Raw genomic sequence first — 22285 nt, forward strand, 5'->3', positions numbered from 1 at the left:
GAGAGCCCAAGTTAAGTCAACTACCCTCGTCTGCGCACTGCAGTCTCTGAAGTCGTTGCAACACCCCTCCTCGCCACACGCGGCGCTGTAGTTTTTGCGCAGGATGGAATGATGCATATACACAAGTAAAAGTTAGCTAACCAGCTGGAAATCCAACCTCATGAGAGCGAAACATGACTGAAAATCAGGAGTTTAACGAGCCTTTACACGACAGTAAGGCTGCATACGTACTTAGCAATGTTGCTGAAGTGGTTGAGAGAATCTTGACTTTTGTACCGACAAAATCGCTGTTCCGGATTGCGAGGTAAAGAAAAACATTTATATGCTAAGCTAATAACCTTTCTAATGGTTAGCCGTCGAATGAAAGTGAAACAGAATTTTTTTCCTCCCAATAATGATCTTAGTTTGGAGGATCCTTAACTTTAACGGAATAGTTTTTATTTTAGTTTTTATTTGAATCAGATTATATACTTGAGGATCTATATGGCGTTTTGCTAAAACTATAAACAGAGCAGGTGACTGACGGATCCGCTGTTGCTCCTAGTGTGTGCAGGTTGTGGAGGAACTGCGCTCGCAGAGTCCTCAGGACTCAGCAGCAGCTGGCATGGGTGTCGGTCTGTGGACCTTCCACCACAGAGGCTCATTCCCTCTGCAGCTCCCTGTCTGAAGAGGTGGAGGTAAACCAAATCGCTCAACCGAATGGGTTTCTTTTTTTCATAAACATTGAAAAGTTCAGGGGGGGGGGTTATCCTCGAAAAGGACACGCCCCCTGAAAACCAGAGAGCCTAAGTATGATTGTTATTTACATGACATTTATATTTAGTCATATGTTTCAAGCAACCTGCCTAATTTTCATTGCAGTTTTACCTTAAACTACTCAATCAATCCCTATATTTTTAGAGCACATTTCATCAACATGCTGAAGAAAACAAGGCACTTAACATAAAAGACATATATAAATATAGGTTAAAACAATGAAAAGTCAGTAAACACATTAAATTAAAAGGAACGTCAATCAAAAGACGAACATAAAATGGAAGGAAACACTGTGGTTAATGGTTTAGATTAAAAGAAAGGGTAAAAACGTGTGAAGAACCAATGAAGAACCATAAAAGCCACTTAAATAGCTAAATAAATAGGTTAAATGTAAAGTTAAAAAGATGTCTTTAAATTACATATTAAACTCTCAGATCTTCTGGTAAAATAAACCACAGATGAGGACCATGGAACTAAAAGGAGGCCTTATCGTCAGTCCTGGTTCCCAACATGGGAATTTTTCAGAGAGCAGAACCCGATGAAGGTCCAAATCCATCAAGATGTTTAAAAACTAGAAGGAGAATCTTAAAATCAAGCCTGAAGCTGACAGGCAGTCGGTGCAGGGATTTTAAGACAGGAGTCATGTGGGCTCTCTTCTTCAGATCAGTTACTGTAATTTCTATGCTTTCAGAATATATTTAATCAACTTTTTTTCTAGTCTTTTGCAATGTGACATGTTCTGAAAGTTTTATGAAAGAATTAAGACGCATCAATATTGTTCGACCTGAATTTTGCATCTTCTCATTTTCAGAAAGTCTTTCTCCTCCCCAAAACAGTTCTGGCTATGGTGGATTCTGCTACACTTAATGAGCAAGTTTATTGTTACAGACAAAACAAAGGTTGGTATTTGCATTCTGTGTGTTCATTTCTAGTTTCCATACATCAGAAAATCTACGTTTTTGCCCAGAACTTTTTGGCGTACTTCATTTTTAAATGGGATATTGATGAAATGTCCTTTTTTTTGTGTGTTTTAACTGCTTCATTTGGTGCAAAACAAAGACTGCTTTATAGTTTTCAGTAGCCACTGTTTACTTTACAGTATTTCTGACACCATGTTGGTTCAGGCTCTTTTTGTGTGTCAGAAAACGGATGGTCTTTAAAAACAGCTGAAACGGTAAAGTAGATACAATTAGTGAGAGACAGCTGATCACAGCACTTCCTGTCTTCCCACCATCATTATTTGATCATTAGTACTTGATGATGTGCTTCAGTTATAGCACCACAGTTTTTCCATTATCTCAATTAAAAAACAATAAACAAATGTCCGATCTTGTAAACGAAACAGTTTTTGAATGATATCAAATTAAACCTTTGAAACTTAGGAACTTCACATATAAAATTAGTTCTTACTGTTGAGGATATAAATCGATAAAAATATCAGTGTTTTTCCATTGATTTCATGACTTGTGTATTCCTGCCTTTCTAGTTTTTTTTGTTAAGTCAACAGATTCCTGATGGATGATTTTTGTGCAAATAATATATTTGACAAGGGTTCCAACATGTACTTTAATTATAGCACCAGGTTCATTAAGGCTATAATTTCCAAAATATATCAAGTCATGTGGGATAAACGTTACTGCAGGAATCCATTGGACTCTTATTTTTAACCTTCAGGCTATTTGAATTGATTAGATGCCGATTTGGTTGTTAAGGATCCACATATATGAATATATTTAACTACATTTTTTGGACACTAATGCCACTTTCTTGCAAATGTTTTTTCCTGTTCCCTTTTGACTGAAGCAAAAAGAAGTCGCCAAAGTCCAGACACGGTCCACGAGTTGAACCTGCTTTTCCCCAAAGGCTGTGACGTCCTCGGTATTACTACACCCGGCATAGTCTGTAAGTGTTTCTTCCTAAGATCCCACATTTTAATATCTCCACCTCATCAAAAAGAGGGTTGTCAAAAATGTCGGCCGTTTCTTTTATTTGTTTGAATTCAATGTACTTTTTAGGTTTAGTTTGCATTTGAAAAAGAGGAAAAACAAGCTTATCATGTTGGTTTTATGAAATGTCAAAAAAGGATTACTTCCTGTATGCAATGGTTGTTTTAAAAACGGCATTTCCACTTAGTTGTAAAACACACAACTTCACGCATTTCTGTTACACACGCAAAGAGAAGTGTCAGTTTAAATGAGTTCAAGTCTTTTTGCTGAGGAAGGATTTTATTGTTCTTACTAGTCTTTTTTTTTTGTCGGAAACCTGGTGGTCCAAATAAAATATGAAGTTTATGAGCTCAAATCAACAGAAAAAAATGTTACTTAACTTTTCCCTTTTTTGTTTTGAGACCAGATTTTAAAACTGAACTAAAAAGAGGCTGAAAGAAAAAAAAACAGCAAGTCCATTATAGCCAACACTTAAAGTGAAGAACATGAAGTCACATCGGACGAAAAATAGCCCCATAATAAATAATAATAATATTATTATATAATAAATGCAAGTAACATGTCTTAATAAATCATCCTTCTTCAATGTGCAAGAATTTCATGTCAAAACTTCCTTACATGGGGTAAAATAACGGACATAAACAGTACAGACCAAAAGTTTGGACACACCTTCCCATTCATTTAAAAGGGGACATGTGTCCAAACTTTTGCTCTGTACTGTAGGTGACATGCAATGAATGCACTGCTATAACTGCTCATAATTTCAAATTATTTTAAGAGGAATTCTTTGTAAAAACTTTTGGGGGTTTCAGTTTTGAGCAAAAGTTCTCAAATTTTCCAAACGTTTCTGAAGCTTCGATGTTTTATCCTAAAAGTCGAGCATTTAGGGAAAAGCTTTAAAGGTGCCACAAACTAAAGTGATGGTTAAAACACAACAAAATGTGCCGTTACTACAGGGAGTCTACTTTACATTGATTGTTGTATGATGGCTGCATAAAAATAACTGTTATACTGTTGGGGGGGGGGGGGGGGGGGTGCTCCAACATCCATTCTTACTGTCCAAATTCAAACGTTTACCTGTATGTGTTCATCCTCTGTCCTGAATAGAACTGAAGGAAAAGAAACCCAAAACAACTATGATTTTTGGAGCCTTTTTAAGAGGAATAGTTGCCCCATCCTCTGACAAGAGCATGCATTCATCCTCTGTATTGCTGGCGGCTGGCATCGTTCTGCCTTTTACATTGATAAATTACAGAGTGAGTGTGGCGCTGCCCTCCCTTTTCCTCCTTCTAACCACAACTGGCCAGAGAAGTGACTTTCCATCAGCTGTGCTCTCCTTCCTCTCTATGATGGCTTTTCGGGCTCTCCTCGTCTGTCAGCTTTAATGGCTGTTTGTGAGAACTGTCACATTTGTGATATTGCAGCCAGAGTTCACTGCCGGGTCGCCGCTCTCCGCTTATTCGGCTAAATTAAACGCTTAATCGAATAAGGGTCAGGCAGTAACCGGGGCAGCTCATCCATTACAACAGGTGAAGCGGTGCTTAATAAAGCATTGATTATCTTTGCATTTTCTTATTGCAAATCACTGATTCATGGCTTGTCGCTGCAGTTGTGTTTCGTAAACAGCTGCACCCAAAGGGCAGATCTTAAAGCCACACAGGTCTCATCAATCCCAGCTGGATATATTTGATTGATCAGCAGATATTCCAATAGTGGGATGAAGAACATATAGAATACATTTGTAACCATTTTCTGCATATTGGTTCATATTCTTTACTTTGAAATTAAAAATAAAAGATGGTTGTCAGCACACGTTTCTTCATTTTCCTAAATGAGCAGCGGGTACCAGGGAATGAAATTACAGCTTAAGTCTCGTTTGGCTTCAAGCACATATTACTGCATTTTTAATATGTTAGAAGGTAAGTATTGAAAAGTGTATTCATCCTATCAATGAAAGAAGGCATGAACTCTGTGAGGGATCAGTTAACTCATCGATCAGGTGATGGTGTGGGTGAATGAAGCTGTCCCCTGACGATGTGTATTTATGGCTCTGCAACACCATGCTTTCTCATTTGCATCGCCGCGCATCCATCTCCTAAACAGAGAGTGGGCTTGATTATCTCATTAATTTCTGGTAGTAAAGTCACATGAGGAGCGCTGAGTTGTCCTTTTATGGATCTCGTTTGTCTTCTGCTGCTGTTACCGTGCAGCTTGTGCAAAAAGAGCCGTAACAGCAGCCGCAGCAGCCCGTCTGTCATGGTGGATCCGCCAAAAAACTCAAACTGGATTCCAGAATTTGTTTCACTTGTGATTCTGGTGTTTTGGTTTGTATTTAATACAATACATTATTACTGAAAGATACAAAATACATTTTGAGCAAATAGTTATTTGTGATGTAAAAAATATGCTGGGCGGGCCCCCGTTGCGTTCCTCTCCAAAACGAAAAGGGGGGCGGGGTTGCTCTGCAACAGTCACACCCACAACTTGCGGGCGAATTTTAATGAACCACTTTGCAGAAACAATGTTGCTTTTTTTTTAAACGGTAAAATCATGTTTAACTGGGAACACGTTGAAAATTGTGGGACTTCAAGTATTTATTCTGCTGGTTTCTTGCTTTTAAGGACAATCATCTTATTTCTTTGGAACAGTTTGCTTTTTACCATCAGTATTGGTTTGTGATATTATGACCAATAACTTCTCAGATTTTGAATCAAAAACACATTTCTGTGTAGTGAACTCTGACAGTAGTGTCTCACATTTAAATGAGAAAGCAGAAAGTTGATGCATTAGTAAAACGGTTGTAACTGCACACATTTTCTGCTCTTTTGTTTTTTCTTAATTGAAAGATGTTGATTTTCATAGCAGTTCTTCCTTCCTGTGTGTGTGTTTTTTTGTTTTTTCTTCAAAAAGTGAATATTCATCGGATCTTGAGCTATGGAGAAGAATAGTTCTGAACAGGCTGTGAGCTCCAGCTCCCATACTCCCCCCTCATATGTGACGTTCTGGTCGCTTTTCTGCAGTGACTCCTACTGGCTCTTGCTCCGGCTCTCCTCAGGAGTACCAAGATGGAGAGGCTGGCTTTGCAGTCATGTTCCCCAGCACAGAGGGCGTAAACATCAAGCCCTTCCATTTTTGCAAGAAGACCATCTCCCCGACGGCCCTTAAAGATGCAGGTTAGTCACTAAAATAAGGCTATACTTTCAGCAGCTCTCTGTGTCTGTTCTTGTAATAAACATCTGCTTGTTGACTTCCAGGATTAGTTGATAACTCAGAGCTGCGTGTAGTGCTGATATTTTTTTACGAAGTCTATAAAACTGGAGGAGCTCGTTTTCTGAATCAAGTTCTGGAGCCGCTGGCCAAGACCAAGGCTCTGATCGCAGGAGGGATTGTGGAAGGTGTGTTCTCTCCTCCCAGACACTGGTGAGTTGCGAACTTATTACCAAGATTCCTTTGAAAAAGATGAATAACTACTGTTACGTAAAGAGCTGCTTTCATTTCCTGCTACTTTCCGCCATCTCCCACTCTGTAGCTGCAGCGATGGTGCATACGGCGCAGTGGGACTGGCCCTGAGTGGCCCTAAAGTCCAGGGAGCGTCTGTGCTTCTGGACCAAGATGTGAGCTGCCCAAAGACCGCGGAAGCCACTATCCGGCGTCTAAGCGCAGCCAAGATGCCAGAGAAAAATACCCTGGGGTTAATGTTTGCTTGTGTTGGGAGAGGCCAAAACTACTACAAAAATCAGCCTAACGTGGAGGCAGACGCTTTTCGCAAAGTCTTCCCCAAGACGCCGCTCTTCGGCCTTTTCGGCAACGGAGAGATCGGCTGCGATCGCATCATTAAAGATGATTACACGCTTTGCGACACAGACATGGACACCCTCCAGCACGAGTACACCACGGTCATGACCCTTGTCCATCTGGGCTGAAAGCTTTGCAGTGGTCAATAGATCCGCTAAAAGTTGAAAGTTTGCAGAAGAAATTTAACGACATGCATACTAATAATGGAGGATTTTGAACCTTCAAAGCCGAGAAGTTCCCCTTTGGAGGTTTAAAAACAGATTTTCTGGAGTGTAAAATACTGTTTGATATTTTAATTTTTTTTAGCAATATATCAGACATTCAGCGTGCATTGACAGGACTCCCTTTTCCTTAAAGGTGAGTTTATGTGTTGCCGTATTTCTCAAGCATGTGTAAAGGTTATTGATTCTTCAAAGGCACTTTTATTGTAAGTAAAAGAAACGAGTAACAGGGTAAACGTATGCATCTTTTACATTAAACAGTTTTCCCACATCTACCCTTTTAAGGGTGTGTAGGTAAACCATCCAGAATGTACCCAGTATTGTGTGACCACAGGGATAGGCCCCAGCCCCATGGAAACATTTAAGAGGGGAATGTATATCAAATGCATTTTATACATTTATGCTCCCAATAAAAGATGTCAAGCCAACTGATTAGAATTCATGGTTTCGGTTGCAGGATTGCAGGGGGAAGCTTTCCAGTGTGCTCTGTCCACATTCCAGATAATAATTTGCTGCTTATATTTATAAATGCTTGGGCTTTTTTTCATGTTGCTGTTGATAATAAACAGTTTTGGTTCAGAAAATTTGGAGAAGTTATTTTACTTTGGCTTTTTTTTTTCTTCCAAAAATGTTTTTCTTTAAAAAACAACAATCCAGGTTGTGTTTTTAATAAGGTTTGTGTTTAGATTCTCCTTTCATACTTCTTTCTTGCCTGGAATTGTGTCAAATAGCCTTTTCCTTACAAAAATAAACTTCCTAATGATCATTTTCTTGTTTGTAATTTGCCAGCTTACTGTTAATATTTGTAATGTCATTGTTAAATCTAAGTAAATTACTTTTATTAAAAAATGCAAATTAGGGCTTTAACTTTTTAATGCGAAAATTGCATCTCTGTAAAAAAAACACCTTTAAATTATTTAAAAAAAAGATTCTGACAATGTTTTTGTGAAGAATTTACATTTTTTTTTTTGCAGTTTTCTAGATATCCCAAAGTCCTTCTCTTCTATGATATGAACAATATTGATTTTTGGCTCCTTTTTAGACCGTTCAGTCCAGCTCCTCCCGGAATCTGTGCTCTCAATCCACGCAAAAACAGAAATGCAAATGCGCGTTTTTTGCGTTTTACGCGCACTGAAGCCTCAGCCAATTACTCAGTCAGTATTCCGCGTTTACACTTGTTTTAAAAAACGGGATAGAGCTTCAGATTGATTGATGTGGGCTTTAACCATCGACTGGTTAATCCTAGTGAATGGCAAATGCTTAAGCCAATTGCCGTGAAGGCAGTTTATATTCCCATAGTGTATTTTATTTTGGGAAAGCAGGAAAAAAAAAGAACATTATGACACTGAGAGGAACGATTATCCAGACGTGAAGCTCACAAATCCATCTGTGGCAGGAATCCGCTGGCTTAGGATTTGGACCTGGATCTGAACACATCCATCTCCTCTCACATGCGCACGCTCAACCATCCCGTGGTTTAGTTTAAGACTGCTATGTCGTGACCGGAACGATGCAAATGTCACACGATTTACAGGCTCATGTCAGTCTCCGTTACGAGCACGTCAATGTTTTGGCTGCTTCTGGATGAATTTGTCGGCGTGCCGGCCGCTTCTCGCCGCGGAGAGCATTCGATAGACTTGGTCGGGCTCGCTTCAGCACCTGGACAGCTCCTTCGGAGGGTTCCCCGCTGCGCACGCGGGGGAAACTGGGCTGGGGGAGCGGGACCCGCTTCTGCATCTGGAACAAGCAACCCCCCCACACCCCCCAGCCATCATCACGGCCAGGAGGGCCCTCGCTCGATCGCTGGGATAGCTCTTAAAGGCTAACATGCCGAGAGACGATGCTCCTTGCGTTTGAGCTGCAGCCTCCACTCGGGTTTGCACTGAAATCCACGCAGCGCGACGCAGCAGCGGGGGAAGGCACTGCTGCAGCCGCCGCTGCTGCCTCACTCACTCTTATCCCCACTGACTGAGGGAGATATCGCTGTCAGCGAGGGGGCAACGGGAGGCACGGTTACCCCCAAACAATGGACGCCTCACACAGGTGAGCCCTTTTCAATTCACTCACGAAAGGAGCACCTCGGGTTCTGCACACGCAGCTATCAAGTGTCTTCAAGTAAACCGGTGTAGTTTTAAAAATGGAGCTATTATTACCGACTCCAGAGCGTGGGAAGTTCAGCTCTGCAGAGCAGAGAGCTGAAATCACACACAGTCAATGCTTTATGCGTAAAGGCACTAAAAGTGCTGCTTTTTACTTTGAGTTCAAATTTAAATTTGTTGGCATTTTCTCTTCTTACACTTCTAGAATTAGATTGGAACTTTTTTGGAAAAGTTTTTGGTAAAAGATGCAAACAGTTGATGGGAAAAAAAAGTTTTTCTTGGCTGGTATATCCTAAAAGTGTCAAAGATACAGAAAGTAAAGTTCAAACTGAAAAGAATAGTTTTAAAAACAATCGTTTTTGGTTGTTGTTTTATCATTATAACACCTAACCTTTTTTAGAAAAAGAAGTACATAGACCTGCACTAATAGAGTATGAAATTAGATTATTTTGCTCCGTAAGTGGCAATAAGTGTTTTCTCAGGTTCACTATGAAACCGGAAGGTGAACTTCAGCTTTAAAACGAGAAGTGAGTGAAGATCTTGTGTGGAGCAGCACCACGCTTCCATCTCCAACACCCTCCATCATCATGGCTAATGCTGAGTAAGTAGTTTACACACCATGTTTGCCACACAGCTCCTTATAGCACCACAATTTAACATTTGTTTTCACATTTGTTTGCAAAAACCTATCATTTAAATGTAGTGATAAATAACAACGCTATGTGCAACTCTCTTCTTTTTGTTACTATTAGCTCCAGCTAACTGCTCTTTCTCAAAGATCTCATCTCTTCTGCAGTCACTCAGTCTCCTCTTTTGCACAATACCGACATTTACTCATCCAGACACAGTTCCCATTGAGGTGTTGCTGACCCTCATCTGTCTGAATGAACATGCAAATTCATGCAAACACACCTGCATCGCTCTGACTGTAGAGCATTTGTTCAGCACTGATAAACACTGATGACTCCTTTGAACCTTTAATACTTCTACTAATATAATTATCCTTACTAATAGTATTTGTGATGGTACTTTTTGAGGAAAATGTCCACCTATGGGTCCATTCCAGCTTTCTTTTGTGAATTTCCTTCCTTATGCTGTGCATTTCATGTGACAGGCATCATCTTATGTTAAAAAAAACAAGAGGATAAAAAATAATATTTGTTCTGCTATTGTATGGATGAAGTTTGTCTCCTGTTAACTAGCTGCATTCATCTCCCTGACCTAGATGAATGGCCCCAAATTGTATCTCCATGTGGGCTTTTATGAGAACACCAGTTCTGCAGAGTGACTCCCATTAGCTACCCATGCAAAAAACACAAACAAGATGAAAAGAAGACAAATAAATATTTCAATTAAATAGTAGTTGAATATATTTGTTTCTGTTTTGAAGTAAAAAAAAAGGAATGGAGGCATGAGTACCTTGGCATTAACAGATTACAGCTACATTTTAGCATCAAACTTTGTTTTTGCAAGTGTGTTACATTTTTGGATTAACATTTTGACGTATCACATTTTTTCAACAAAACTTCAGTTTTTTGAAGTTTTCAGGCATTTTTATTTATGTATGTTTAGCTTTTGTGAAGATCCATACAGATCAGGCACAGATCTGAACCTGACTGATGTCTTTCAATTCTTCTCATAGATTTCTTGCTATGATCGTTGTCCTTTGCATGAGTCATATCCAGTAGAGTTGGAGCTGTTGAACCGATGATGTCAAATTTGATGTCCTTTTGAGGTTTGCTCAAATACATCTTTGCAAACTGAAGTTAGGTTGCAATTTTCTTAATGAAACTTTTTTTTTTTTAAGAATCTTTCACTGAACAAGCACTTTAAGCAATCTCTGTTTGTACAGTTTAATCTATTGTTTTTGCCATTTTTTGAGCTTGCAAATATTTATGGTTAATTTATTTGTACTTCAGATATATGGAGGAATGCCAATAAAGTTTTCACCTTGGCTTATTTGTTTTCATCGATTTCAAAGTGACCTTTTTTTTAGATTGATAAGAATTTATTTTCCATTTTCCAAGATTATTTTAATAAACCCTTTGTTTTGGTGTTAACCTGGAGCTGTATTTCCTTTTTTAAGTAAATGCCAAACTGTAATCTATTATGTTGTATTGTTTTTCTAATATAATATTTAATTTGTACATCAGTTGAAGCCTATCAGAACAGAACTTTTATTTTTTTGTATTGAGGTACTGCTGGACAAAAATAGAGTGTCGCCTGACTTGAGCTTTATAGAATAATATACTCATGTGCAAAGTATGCAGGGAGCTGTTGGACTGAGCTGGTTCCTCTGAGCTGGATGTGATCATTCATCTTTCTCGGCACAATCCTGTTCATACAGTTTTTTTCTGCACACTAGTGGGAGATTGAACTTATTTTTTTTCTTTTAGAGTGAAAAATTGATGAGCATATGGTGTGTTTCTGCCTTTTGGGAATAAATACTGTCCACAAGTGCCCCAATATCCTGATGCCATAAGGACTAGCTCTTCTTTAAGGAGTTCATTTCTTTTTACTTTAATGCATATATGTTCTAACTTTTCACATAAAAATCTGGATAAGATGCATTATTATTAACAACTCCCTATCTTTTAAAGGATATCAGAAATAAGATGTGATTCCTTTGGTGTTTCTGTGTCATTTAATGTTTTTACTGGGAATTAACCACACGGAAAACAGCTGAACTCACATATGTCTAGATCGGGGCAGATAATTTACACTTTATGGAACCTTTAGTCTAAAAGATAAATAAAAAAGTCATTTTCTTATGGTTAGAAATTAGAAAAAAGTATTTTACTCATGCTTCTGTAGAAATGAGACCAAAATTTGATTGTGAGATAGTGTAAAAAAGGTCAATGGACCTCTGTTCTAAAAACAAACCTCTGCTGTTTCACTTCTGCTCCAAGAGTTTCTGTGCCTCCTGTGTCTTTCCCGGCTCGCATCAAAAAAGGTCAGATAAGACGCTGGTCACTGCGGCGCTAAAACTATTCATTGTGCAGTCCGCCAATTCATCAGAAACTAATCTGTAAAAACAGTAATGAGGTTGGTAGACTTCATTAATGTCCACTGGCCAGATATAATATCACCTTCATTTATAATGCACTTTAACACAATTAAAAGTTGAACAAAGGGCTGTTCATTAAAAGCTAAACATAATAAAAATACCGGTAGTTAAAACAAATAAGTACCGTAATTAAAAGCATAATAAAAAAACTTGAAAGTAAAAAAACACAAAACTGAATGTAAAATAACAGCAAAATCAAATGTTGGACCAAATGCTTGCTACATAAACGAGTCTTGAATTAAGTTTTACAAATGGCTAGTGAAGACGCTTGTCTAATTTTTAGCGGCAAAATGTTCCAAAACTTCAGAGCACAGGCTTGTTCACACATACACTTACATTTAGACCTCGCTACCTAACGGAGAAGCTGATCAGCTGACCTTAGACACCCGGCTGGAGTGCAGAGAGATAGAAACTCGGCAAGGTAAGGCAGGGCGAGGCAACTCAAAGATTTAAAAACAAATAAAAGAATCTTAAAATGAACTTAAAATTAGCAGGCAGCCAGAAGAGGGAAGCCAGAACTGCTGTAATGTGTTCCAACCAGAACATGAGCAGCAGCGTTCTGAGCTGCAGATGTGAGAGGAACGACTGGCTGACCCCGAAGTAAAGGGAGTTACAGTAATACAGCCGGAATGGGATGAAGGCATGGATTACATGTTTCAAAGTACTATTTTCACCTTAGTTAACCGGCTCAGCTGGAAGAAGCTGGTCTTTACTTCTGAGCTGATGTGAGCCCAGTTTAAAATCATCATCCATTTTAAAACACAAGTTTAAAACAGACTGTTTAACATGTGGAGCCAAGAGACGCTAAATTCCCTTCAGAGGGGTCACAGGAACTGTTAGGACCAAACACTATCACTTCTGTTTTTTGGTCATTAAAACTCAAAATCTTACAGCCATCTAATCTTTGATCTCATGTAGACAAGACAGGAGTGGCGTAGGGTCTAAATGGTAAAGCCAGAAAAGAGGTGTTATATAAGTTAAGAAGAGTTTTGTTTTAAAATCCTGTGACCACAAAATCTGCTATGAAGTGATGAATTACTCGACTAATTGAAAAAATATCAACACATATTTTTCCTCTTGGTTTGATTGGTTGTTGTCTTATGTGGCAAAAGTTGTTATGGTTTTTAGTTGATTTTTCTGGTCATAAAAAGATGAATCTGTTGTGTTAATACAGGGGGAATTCAGCTTCTGCTGCCAGCTGCTGGGAGAAGGGAACATCTGCGTTGTCTTACCTCTTTACTGGCCAAATTTTAGGTCTTGTACTCTTGTCAGGCACAGTTATAAACTTCATCTTACAAAAACATTTTGAACTATTATAGAGTTTATCTGATGTTTCAAAGATAAGATTTCATATCTTCGTCACAAAATATGATGTTTTTTTCTGTTGTTCCTGCAGGTTTGAAAGTGATATTAAACTATTCTTAGTTCATGTTTGGAATATCAAAGCAAAAAAATAAAAAAACATAGCACAATATGTCTGAGTTTCAAAAGTAATTAAAGTTGAAAACTTATAAAAGAACTATGCTTTTTTGAATTTCAACAGAAGTGTTGCGATTCTTTTAAATTTATGAGATTTTAATTAAATCAAATATTAAACTGATGATTCTGTGATCATTTGTCATCACATGAATCACTCCATAATTGCTGTTGTTTAGGCTGTTTGAAGGACACATGTTTATCTAACCAACTAATTGCCTTTTCTTCTCTGGTCCCATGCCTTCTTGCAAGTTATCAGTAAGTCAGGAGCTTCCTGAGCCAGGCATTTCGTCAGAGGCGGAACATTGTTTGGCACAGCTGGCCCTCAGTTACTTACATGACCTTCTGTTTTGGTCAGTGAAATCCCTTAAGCAAGTGTTGTCACATAATGGCCTTTTCTACCTGGCTCTCAACACTACAGTCTACCATTTAATTTTATCTCCCACCCTCAGGGAGACCTGCTCCCCTGAATATCACCTCTGTCCCGTGGCATCTCTTCTGTAGTTGGACTTCCTGTTAGTCTTTCCATGAAAGACTGTTTTAGAATTTTTCAATTGGCTGTTTCTGTTAGATAAGAACATCCAGAAAGGTCAGTTTTTGTATAAATTGAACCCAAATGTATTTGTATTTAGTGCAGAAAGAATAGATGCATTTTATATCCTTCAGATTTGACACAGCAATGTTCAACATGGGTCACATGATCACAAAGTAATATTCAATGGATACAATGTCCTTAAAGTAGTATTAGCCTTTCCTGTAACTTTTAATTGGAGCAGTTAACTGCTCTGATAGACGGTTGGCTTTATAATCTCGTAGTTTTGGCACATTCACTTCCAGTAATAATACAAACAAGGTGACACACTAATCCTCTGTGATATATTAATACACTATGGCAAGTTCTATTACGCTGAGAAAGCAGTATAGGTTCTCGGGGGACATGTTTATTTTCAGCAAAAATCTGCTCAAGCTGTGTTGATTAAACCAAAATGTAATAATCTACAATATCATTTAAAAAAGTCATTCACTGTTTGACTCATAGCAGCTTCCCTGTGTGTCCATAAAAATCAGTCAACTTCAGTAACCCTAACCCTTTTCCTAGTTTTGTAATTGTCATCCTGGCAGAGCCCTTGTTCCATCACTGCAGAGTCTGGTCCAGCAGGCTTCAGACAGCTTGTGTCTGTCAAAAATAGTTATGCGTACAATTCTGATTGTTTAGGACAAGAGCCAAACCTGCAGCTGTTCTGTGGATGAGGGGTGGCTCGGCTTGTACTTGCATAATTAACCCTTGTGCTATCTTAGATGACCCCACCCTTACACTGACGTGTTCTTACCATGACAAAGGTGGATAAAAGTGGAAAGATTTCATGTAATCCATGGACACCAGTGAAGATCACAAATGATTGAAGAAAAGAGGTTCAGAGCACTGTCTAGTGGGTCTAGATGACCCAACTCCCAACGTTAAAGTGCCTAAGATAGCACAAGGGTTACAAAGAAAAAAAAACATACAGTGGGCAAAAAGGTATTTTGGTCAGCCACCAATTGTGCTAGTTCTTCCACTTTAAAAGATGAGAGAGGCCAGTAATTTTCCTCATAGGTATACCTCAACTATGAGAGACAAAATGAGAAAAGAAAATCCAGAAAATCACATTATGTGATTTTTATTTATTTATTTTTAGGCCAAAACATCTAAGCCAAACTTTATTCATCTTAATCATATTTGTAACATTTTTGTGTTGGACCGGACGGAAAAGTACAGGAGGGAAGAAGAGAGGGATGTTAGAGAGGGGTGTGATAGGAAAGTTATTATAAAAGGGGGGGGGGGTAAAACCATGAAGCAGCATAAAGCAACAAGTTGCTGGATGTTTATAATCATTAAGGTGAGGTTCAGATGTAATTCAAATCTAGAAGTGACGGGGCCTGTCCACACACACACTCAAATGTTATAAACATACCTGTTGGCTCCAAAAATGTTCACACGTCAACATGTGAGCTGAATCTTTGGGGAAAGGAATTGTTGCATCCCTGCTGCCTATAAAGTTTAATATTACTATAAAAATAAAAACTCAGGAAATGAGTTCAATCAGTGAAGATTTCTGACTCTGTGAGCTCATTGGTAACAACACTGCACAGCTCTTTTGGTCTGTTTTGTTTGTCAACAATGAGAAGCAAGAGTCTAAAAGTTAAGTGAAAAACCCAAATCTTTTATTTACACGCCTAGACATTTTAACATTGATATAGTTTTACTGGATTATTTACTTCCCATCACTATGGTGACAGCCAGAATGGAGATAAGATTGTCTTCAGCCAGTGCTGACAGCCTCCTTCTGTCAGTGTAGACCTCCTCAGAGCACTTTCTACTGTCTGTTTCTGGAAACCGGTTATGATATGTAAATGCATGTGATTTCTCTAAATTTGAGTGCATTGACATCCTACTTAGACCATCTTTTGATCAATTGCAAAAGTGGTCTTTTAATATTATGCAGTTTTTAGCCAGTAAATCAAGAAACCTGTGTCGTCTACTAGGATATAGTTTCTGCAGAGTGGCAGGAATTAGTTCGGAATGTGTCTCTGAGTTGTGGGTGGGGGACATTGGTATGGAGTAAGCCCGCCCCCATTTCACATCATCCATCTGTTTATACTCTCTCCTGCTGGCTTACAGCTCTTCATGCCCCTAAACTAACATTTGCGGTGTCTGCGCCTTTTTCACAATGATTTAATAAAGAAAACACTCAGAAATACTCTTTATACATGTCCTCCATCATGAGAAAAATACCACATGAACATGTTAAAAAACACCAAAAACATGATTTTCATTGGAGTGGGCGATTAATGTTTATCAGGTGTAACATGGATCTCCATGGTTTGGTTTTGTCACAACATTTCCAAAAACAAATTGTAAATGCAATGTGTGTTACTTAAACAAATATTAATAACTTTTTGCCATTTTTCCAACTGTCTGATGTGTTTTAAATCTCATTGACGTATCTGCTGTGAACATCTTCTTTGTCCCTCCCCTCTTCTGTTTGTACTTCCTCATTCAATGTTTTATCCACTTTCTGTTTCCATATGCCTCCTTAATTTTTGTGCTCCTCCCTGTCTGTGTCATTTGCTTTTTCATTCCCTTTTGCTTCCACCGTCACCTTTCATTCTTGCATAACCTTTGATACCCCCCCACTCTGCTTGTTTCCCCTCCTCGTCCACCTTGTCCCTGACTCTCTTTGACATTTGAAGGAGAGTGGGGATCCACTCAGCTGACAAAGGGAGAAGCAATGACGTCACAGCAGACATGATACACCAGCATCTGCTCTGGTCTAAAAATACACACCACAGGGCGCACACAGTCAGTCTGCAGATGCACTCAGCATTTGTTTCCACCTCCACGAGCTGCTAAGATGGCCCAGCTTTTGTACAGATGGGGCTTGTGGGCACACGGGGCTGCATGCTGCTGGCTTCCAACTGGGCGGCCGTGGTGTGTTCAGATGTCATGGTTGATGACTGTAGCTGGTCAAGAGTAAATGTTTGCTTCCACTGTATGAAGACAGCAAAAAATGCATGCATATTTGTCTGCCTGTCAACAGTCTTTATTACAAAGCTAACCTAGAAGAAAAACTTATGTAAAAAACTAAATGCAATTAAAGACTGTGTTAGGAAAACCCAAAATTAACATTTCAAAAAAAATTCCTATGCTCCATACTCTGTCTGAAAATTTGCAATTGTAGTAAAACCATTTAGCCAATTTTGAACCATATCTAACACACTTGTAAATTCATGATATTATAAACTTAAAGATTCTCTTTGGAGTGAACACACATTTTTTCCCCCCAGAACTGTATTTTACAGAGACTTGAAAACATTTCTCATGCACTACAGCAAGGAAGGAAAGCTTAGCATGTTGGCATAAATAGCTTTGTTTTTCCAACAAGTTCAGTACGCCTTGAACTATAGGACCCAACTATATGTATAGGACCCTAAAAGCAGAAGTCCAGGCTTGGTGGCAGAAACTTGAACATTTAATTAATGAACCTAAACATTGGGTAAAAATAAAACCCATGGCAAAACAAAAATAGCGACAAAGCAGGTGACCCGATTGAAGATTCAAAAACCAGACATTGACAATCGTTAACACAAATCAAGACAGGTGTGGAAAATTGACAACCTGAACCTGGTGTGACTTGCAGACAGAACATGACAAGAAAAAAGGAAGTATCACAAAAAAATCCAAATTACAATGCACTATCCTCACACAGCAGACATGCAATAGACTTGAGATGGATATTAAACATAACATATGATTAGGGAAACACAACAAGGCTGAATTAAACACCAAAAATATATATTAACATGTGAAATTGAAAGATACAAATGCAGGGATTTAATTTTGTACAAAAAAGTTTTAACAAAAGGTCATCTAATGATGTAGTTTGAAAACACATAAAGCTGAATCTAATATGATGGATACAAATAAATCCAAAGAGCATTAAGAGTCATGAAATTTTGGTGAACAAATTCTCAAAAAAGTTCCTCTAAAGCTTATATTTTTGGTACTTAAGTACTGTCATTGCATTGTGCAATTTTTTTCTTCCTTCGAGTTAAATCATGTTTTTTTTTGGTGATTTTATTTTTGCCTTGCTTATGTTTGATGGATGGTTGTGAGAGTAGAGCACTAAACCTGTTTGGTCTTCTGATGGTGGGAATTTCCTTTTCCTGGGGCCTGTTTCAGAAAGGAGGTTAAGTGTAAACTCTGAGTGCATTAACCCTGAAATCAGGGAAACCCTGGGTTTTCCGTTTCAGAATGGGAGGTTTGTTAAACCAGAGAAAGCAGAGTAAGTCAAACCCGTTTCTGAAAGAGAGGTAACTTCTACTCGGAGTCCGTATCCATGGTTACTTATGCTGTGAAACTAACCTGGTCGGGAGCAGGTTTTATTCTCCAAACTCAAAGTTTATGCCGGTCCCCTCCCCTTTTTAAAGACGAAGCGGTATTTTTCGCTTTAACCTTCATTGCCCAAATGTCCGTCACACAGAGACGGTCTAAGTGACAAGAATGGCTTGTTCTTTTTTGGAGGACCCAATAGACGAGGAGGCTGCATTAATTCATAGAGAATTACATTTACGAAGATTTTGAGAAGACTCGATTTCTTTTTCACTTTTAACTGCTGCCATGTTATTTTAATTCCTGCAGGATTGCATCTACGTGAAAATGAAATCAGGGACATTGAATTAGATTAATGTAACAATTATTTTATGGAAACACAATTTGCTAGCACTGCTTACTTTCTTAATCCCACATACACCTATACCACTTGATCAATACAAGGGTAGTGTTGCAGCGTGTGTGTGCTGAGCGGGGTGCGAGCCACGAGAGACAAGGGGAGGGGCGATTGCAGGTGCAGATGGGGGGGGGTTGAGCACGGAGCAGAGGTGTGTGCGGGGAATATATTGTGTGTTCGGAGGACGGAGCACTTAGTTAAATAAAGAGAAGGTGTCATTCTCAGAATAACCGTTTTGGAGTCATTCTTAATCCGCTCTGGAGGTTGAGGGTTTCGAACGGGAAGTGAACCCCGAAGGAGAATTCCCTTCGGCCCTGAAGGAAATCTCCCCTGCGCTTCTGACCACGGTCGGAAAGAAGAGAGAAAAGAAAGGAGAAGCCTTCGCGCAGCGAAAGGTTCAACAGTAGACAAAAGTTCACTTTTAAAAACACAATTGCATGTATTAATATTAAACTGACTAACGTTTGCAAGAGGGGAAGGTTAACAAAAAAGTCCTCTAAACATTACCAACGTTAAATGCATTTCCCCCCAGATTGGTTCTGTACAGTATGCAGCATTTCATGCATTTACACCAGGAATAACACTTCAAAAGTACACCTAAATATCGCCATTTTTTATTTCACACCGTACGCTATTTAAAAAGTTATTACAGCCAATATTTTATAACAATGATTTAAATGCAAACTTAGGCATTAACTTGAGCAGCTATGTTTTCCCACGCTAACTGTCTGTTTTGCAGATGCAGCGGTGTTGCTTTTCTTCCGGAATATGTGCTCATATTCACTGTAACTCTGCAGCAGCACGTCAAGTTCAGCTGGCGAAAAATACGCAGACCTCTTTTTTTCACGGTTGCCATGGTGACTCGTGATATCTGCGCTCCATTGATAATGGCTTCTTATAGTCGCGGTGCGCACGCTCACCTCCGAATCAGTCCACTCAGAGTTGATTGACTTAACTCGGATCAGCTTCTCTGAAACAGAAAACTCAGAGTTGTTAATCTCCCGATTGACCAACTCAGAGTTCAAGTTCAACCTCAGAGTTGGTTGAACCTCCTTTCTGAAACAGGCCCCTGGTGCCTAGTAGGTGTCTGTGTTTACTGCCAAAGCCAGCTCTGTACATATGAAGGTTTTCTTAGTCAAATTGCTGGACCTAATAATTGAAGTATTATTTTCATTTTTGGATTTGAACCTTTTTGTTATCTATACAGAACCAACTCAGTCCTGTGGTGTAATTTCACTGTGATGTGTGAAAGTAACGTTTTTTCCTCCATAAAATCAGTCATAACCGCATATGGCAACAGTTTTTATGTCAGTTTTAAATCCACATTGCTGGTATTTGTAGTTTTCTTTTGTCATAACTGTGTGTTCTGTCTCTTTTGTGTGCCCATCATGGTGTGCTGGCATCTGACTAGGGACGTGGAGCAAGCGGGTCTGTCAGACTTGGAGATCATCTCTCAGCCGGTGGACGACGAGAACCAGTGCTTGGCTCCTCCGGTGCAGCTGGTCAGCTTTGGCTACAGAGATTTACCCCTGGCCGCTCTGGACCTCTCATTGGCGGGTTCACAGCTGCTTTCCAATGCAGATGAGGATGAAAACAGGGAGGGGTGAGTGGAATTTCTCAATCTGGGATTTTTGTTTCAAATATGTAGTAATTTAGCCAAGTGAAAAAAATGTCGGCAACACATTGCTTTGTCTGGTAAAGGAGCCAGCAGTTATGTGTCAGATAGGCTGAAGGCTACTGCTTAAACAAAACTTGTGTGTTCCTTGGCAAATCAGCACCAAAAACAAACAACTTTTTGGAATTAAAACACTTCGGAGTTTGTATGGTTGAACCCAATTGTCCTGCTGTTTCTCAGTTTCCTGGCTTTTTCACCATTCCTCAATCCTACCATTCTTCCATAACAGAACTTTTAAAGCTGACATGGAACCTCTCCCTGAGTATGAGCTTCATGGTCATTCTGCTTTGACAGGCAGATCAACTCTTCATGTTCCCTCAAAGTTCATGAATCTTTGTGATGTAAGTTACTGTTGTTTACATTGTGTCAGAAAACAGCATAAAGCCCTACAAACGATAGTAAACAACAAGTGCTTGTATCCCATGTCTGAAGTATGTTTAGATCAGGCATGTCCAAAGTCCGGCCCATTCAAATTTTCACCTGTTTTGGAAAAGTTTGGACAGCCCTGGTTTAGATTAAAATGACTTACTTCACTGAATTAGAATTCAGAGCTTGTCATCTTTGCCCCGAGGTAATTACCTGACTAAAACATCAGACTTCAGGGGAGGTGGCAGCAATAGTATGCAATTCATTCTTGCCAGCCTTATCTAAACATACAGCTCAATAGCATAGGTGTCCATCCTTCAGTCTCTGCTGATGGAAAATCAATGTTTTACCTGACTGATGCAAAGTGAACGCCACAGATCATTGGGTCTGGGGCTGTGACAGCGCTCAGGAGGAACCTGCAGACAGCTGGGAACGTTTTGTGTTGGTCTGCAGAAAATTTTAAAGACACTCTTTAGAAGAGCCAAAGAGAGACAGCGAGTTATTGATCAAACATGTAAGCTTTAAGGACACGATTGTAGGGCGTGTTGCAAAATAAAAATTACCTTCCACTTGAATGAAATACAGATCTTGAGACACATCCAGTGAATTTTTAAAGACTTGGAAACATAACTGTCTGAAAAAAATTGGAGACAGTTTTACCTACAGCATTTCTCTAGAGAGAAGCATACAGAGATACACATACTGCCATACTTCTACATAAAGCTACATTTTAAAAATCAACTTATGATTTTGTTGCCAATAAGGGCTTCTATTAAATTGTGCTTGGAAAGATGCAATAAAAGAAATCCTAATAGCATTTTAATGAAACTTTCTTTTTTAAATTTAGCTTTATTTTATTAGAATGACAGGTTTTCATTAAATGTTGGGTTCAACATTTGACTGGACTTTAAAATTGATAATAAAAAGTTGTATTTTTTGCTAATGTGTCAGATTAGAACAGTCTTCATCAGTTGTCAGTCCATTTACTGTACTACTGTACAGTATTTAAGTATTTATGCCTTCTACTGTACAGTATTTAAGTATTTATGCCTTATATAGCTCCTTATTCTTATTCTTATTTTATTTTATTCTACCTTTTTATATCGAGAGTTGCTGGAAAAAATTTTATTGTGCTCTGCAGAATGATAATAAAAGATTATGATTCTGATTCTGATTCTGATGTGACTTTGTTGTGATCATCTGCACGGCAAAATACCAATGAGTAAATGAGCAATTGCTGCTGCATTTCATAGATAGATCCTTCAGCCTGCAGGTCTGCAGGACTTAGCCGTATTTCAATATGTGGATTTCAGCACAGCTGGGCTTTCTGTGATTGTGCTTGTGCCTCCTTTTTACTATTGTATTGATCTTCCTATCAAACAGACCGCAACCATTAGATCCTCCAATGACATTCACGATCACTGATCCTGTGCACCATCATCATGTTTTGCATCAGTCTCCTTTTGGCTGGACAGTTTTCCGGGATCAGCTTTTTTGGCATAATATACCTGAGAGTTGACTTTGTCGGGTCATGATCAAGCACTGTCCTGCCAATGTCTGAGTGGGTTTACAGATTGAAATAGTAAAAATAAATCTTTGGGAAACCAGTTCAGATGG

General features: G+C 38.9%; 2 protein-coding genes across 5 annotated transcripts in view; both read left to right on the forward strand.

Moving 5' to 3' along the window:
- The first annotated feature begins 44 nt into the window (after positions 1-44).
- On the forward strand, positions 45-7302 carry fbxo22 (F-box protein 22). The gene is made up of 7 exons (XM_004067277.5): positions 45-304; positions 545-677; positions 1568-1655; positions 2560-2658; positions 5723-5875; positions 5957-6122; positions 6232-7302. The coding sequence occupies exons 1-7, from the start codon at positions 174-176 to the stop codon at positions 6623-6625; spliced, it is 1164 nt and encodes a 387-aa protein (XP_004067325.1). The 5' UTR covers positions 45-173; the 3' UTR covers positions 6626-7302.
- Positions 7303-8082: 780 nt separating this feature from the next.
- LOC101174011 (transmembrane protein 266) overlaps positions 8083-22285 on the forward strand; it is a 35057-nt gene continuing 20854 nt past the window's right edge. The window contains exons 1-3 of one of the 4 annotated variants that reach the window (XM_020699894.3): positions 8083-8761; positions 9300-9418; positions 20039-20230. In XM_020699894.3, the coding sequence (XP_020555553.1) occupies positions 9405-9418; positions 20039-20230 (206 nt within the window). In that variant the 5' untranslated portion in view covers positions 8083-8761; positions 9300-9404. Of the gene's footprint in view, positions 8762-9299; positions 9419-19751; positions 20231-22285 lie in introns of those variants that run through there. The other 3 variants (XM_020699890.3, XM_023953572.2, XM_078944600.1) reach the window with 3 other exon arrangements.

Source organism: Oryzias latipes, chromosome 3 (genome assembly GCF_053564925.1).
Source record: "Oryzias latipes strain Hd-rR chromosome 3, Olatipes_Hd-rR_3.1".
Taxonomy (NCBI): Eukaryota; Metazoa; Chordata; class Actinopteri; order Beloniformes; family Adrianichthyidae; genus Oryzias; species Oryzias latipes.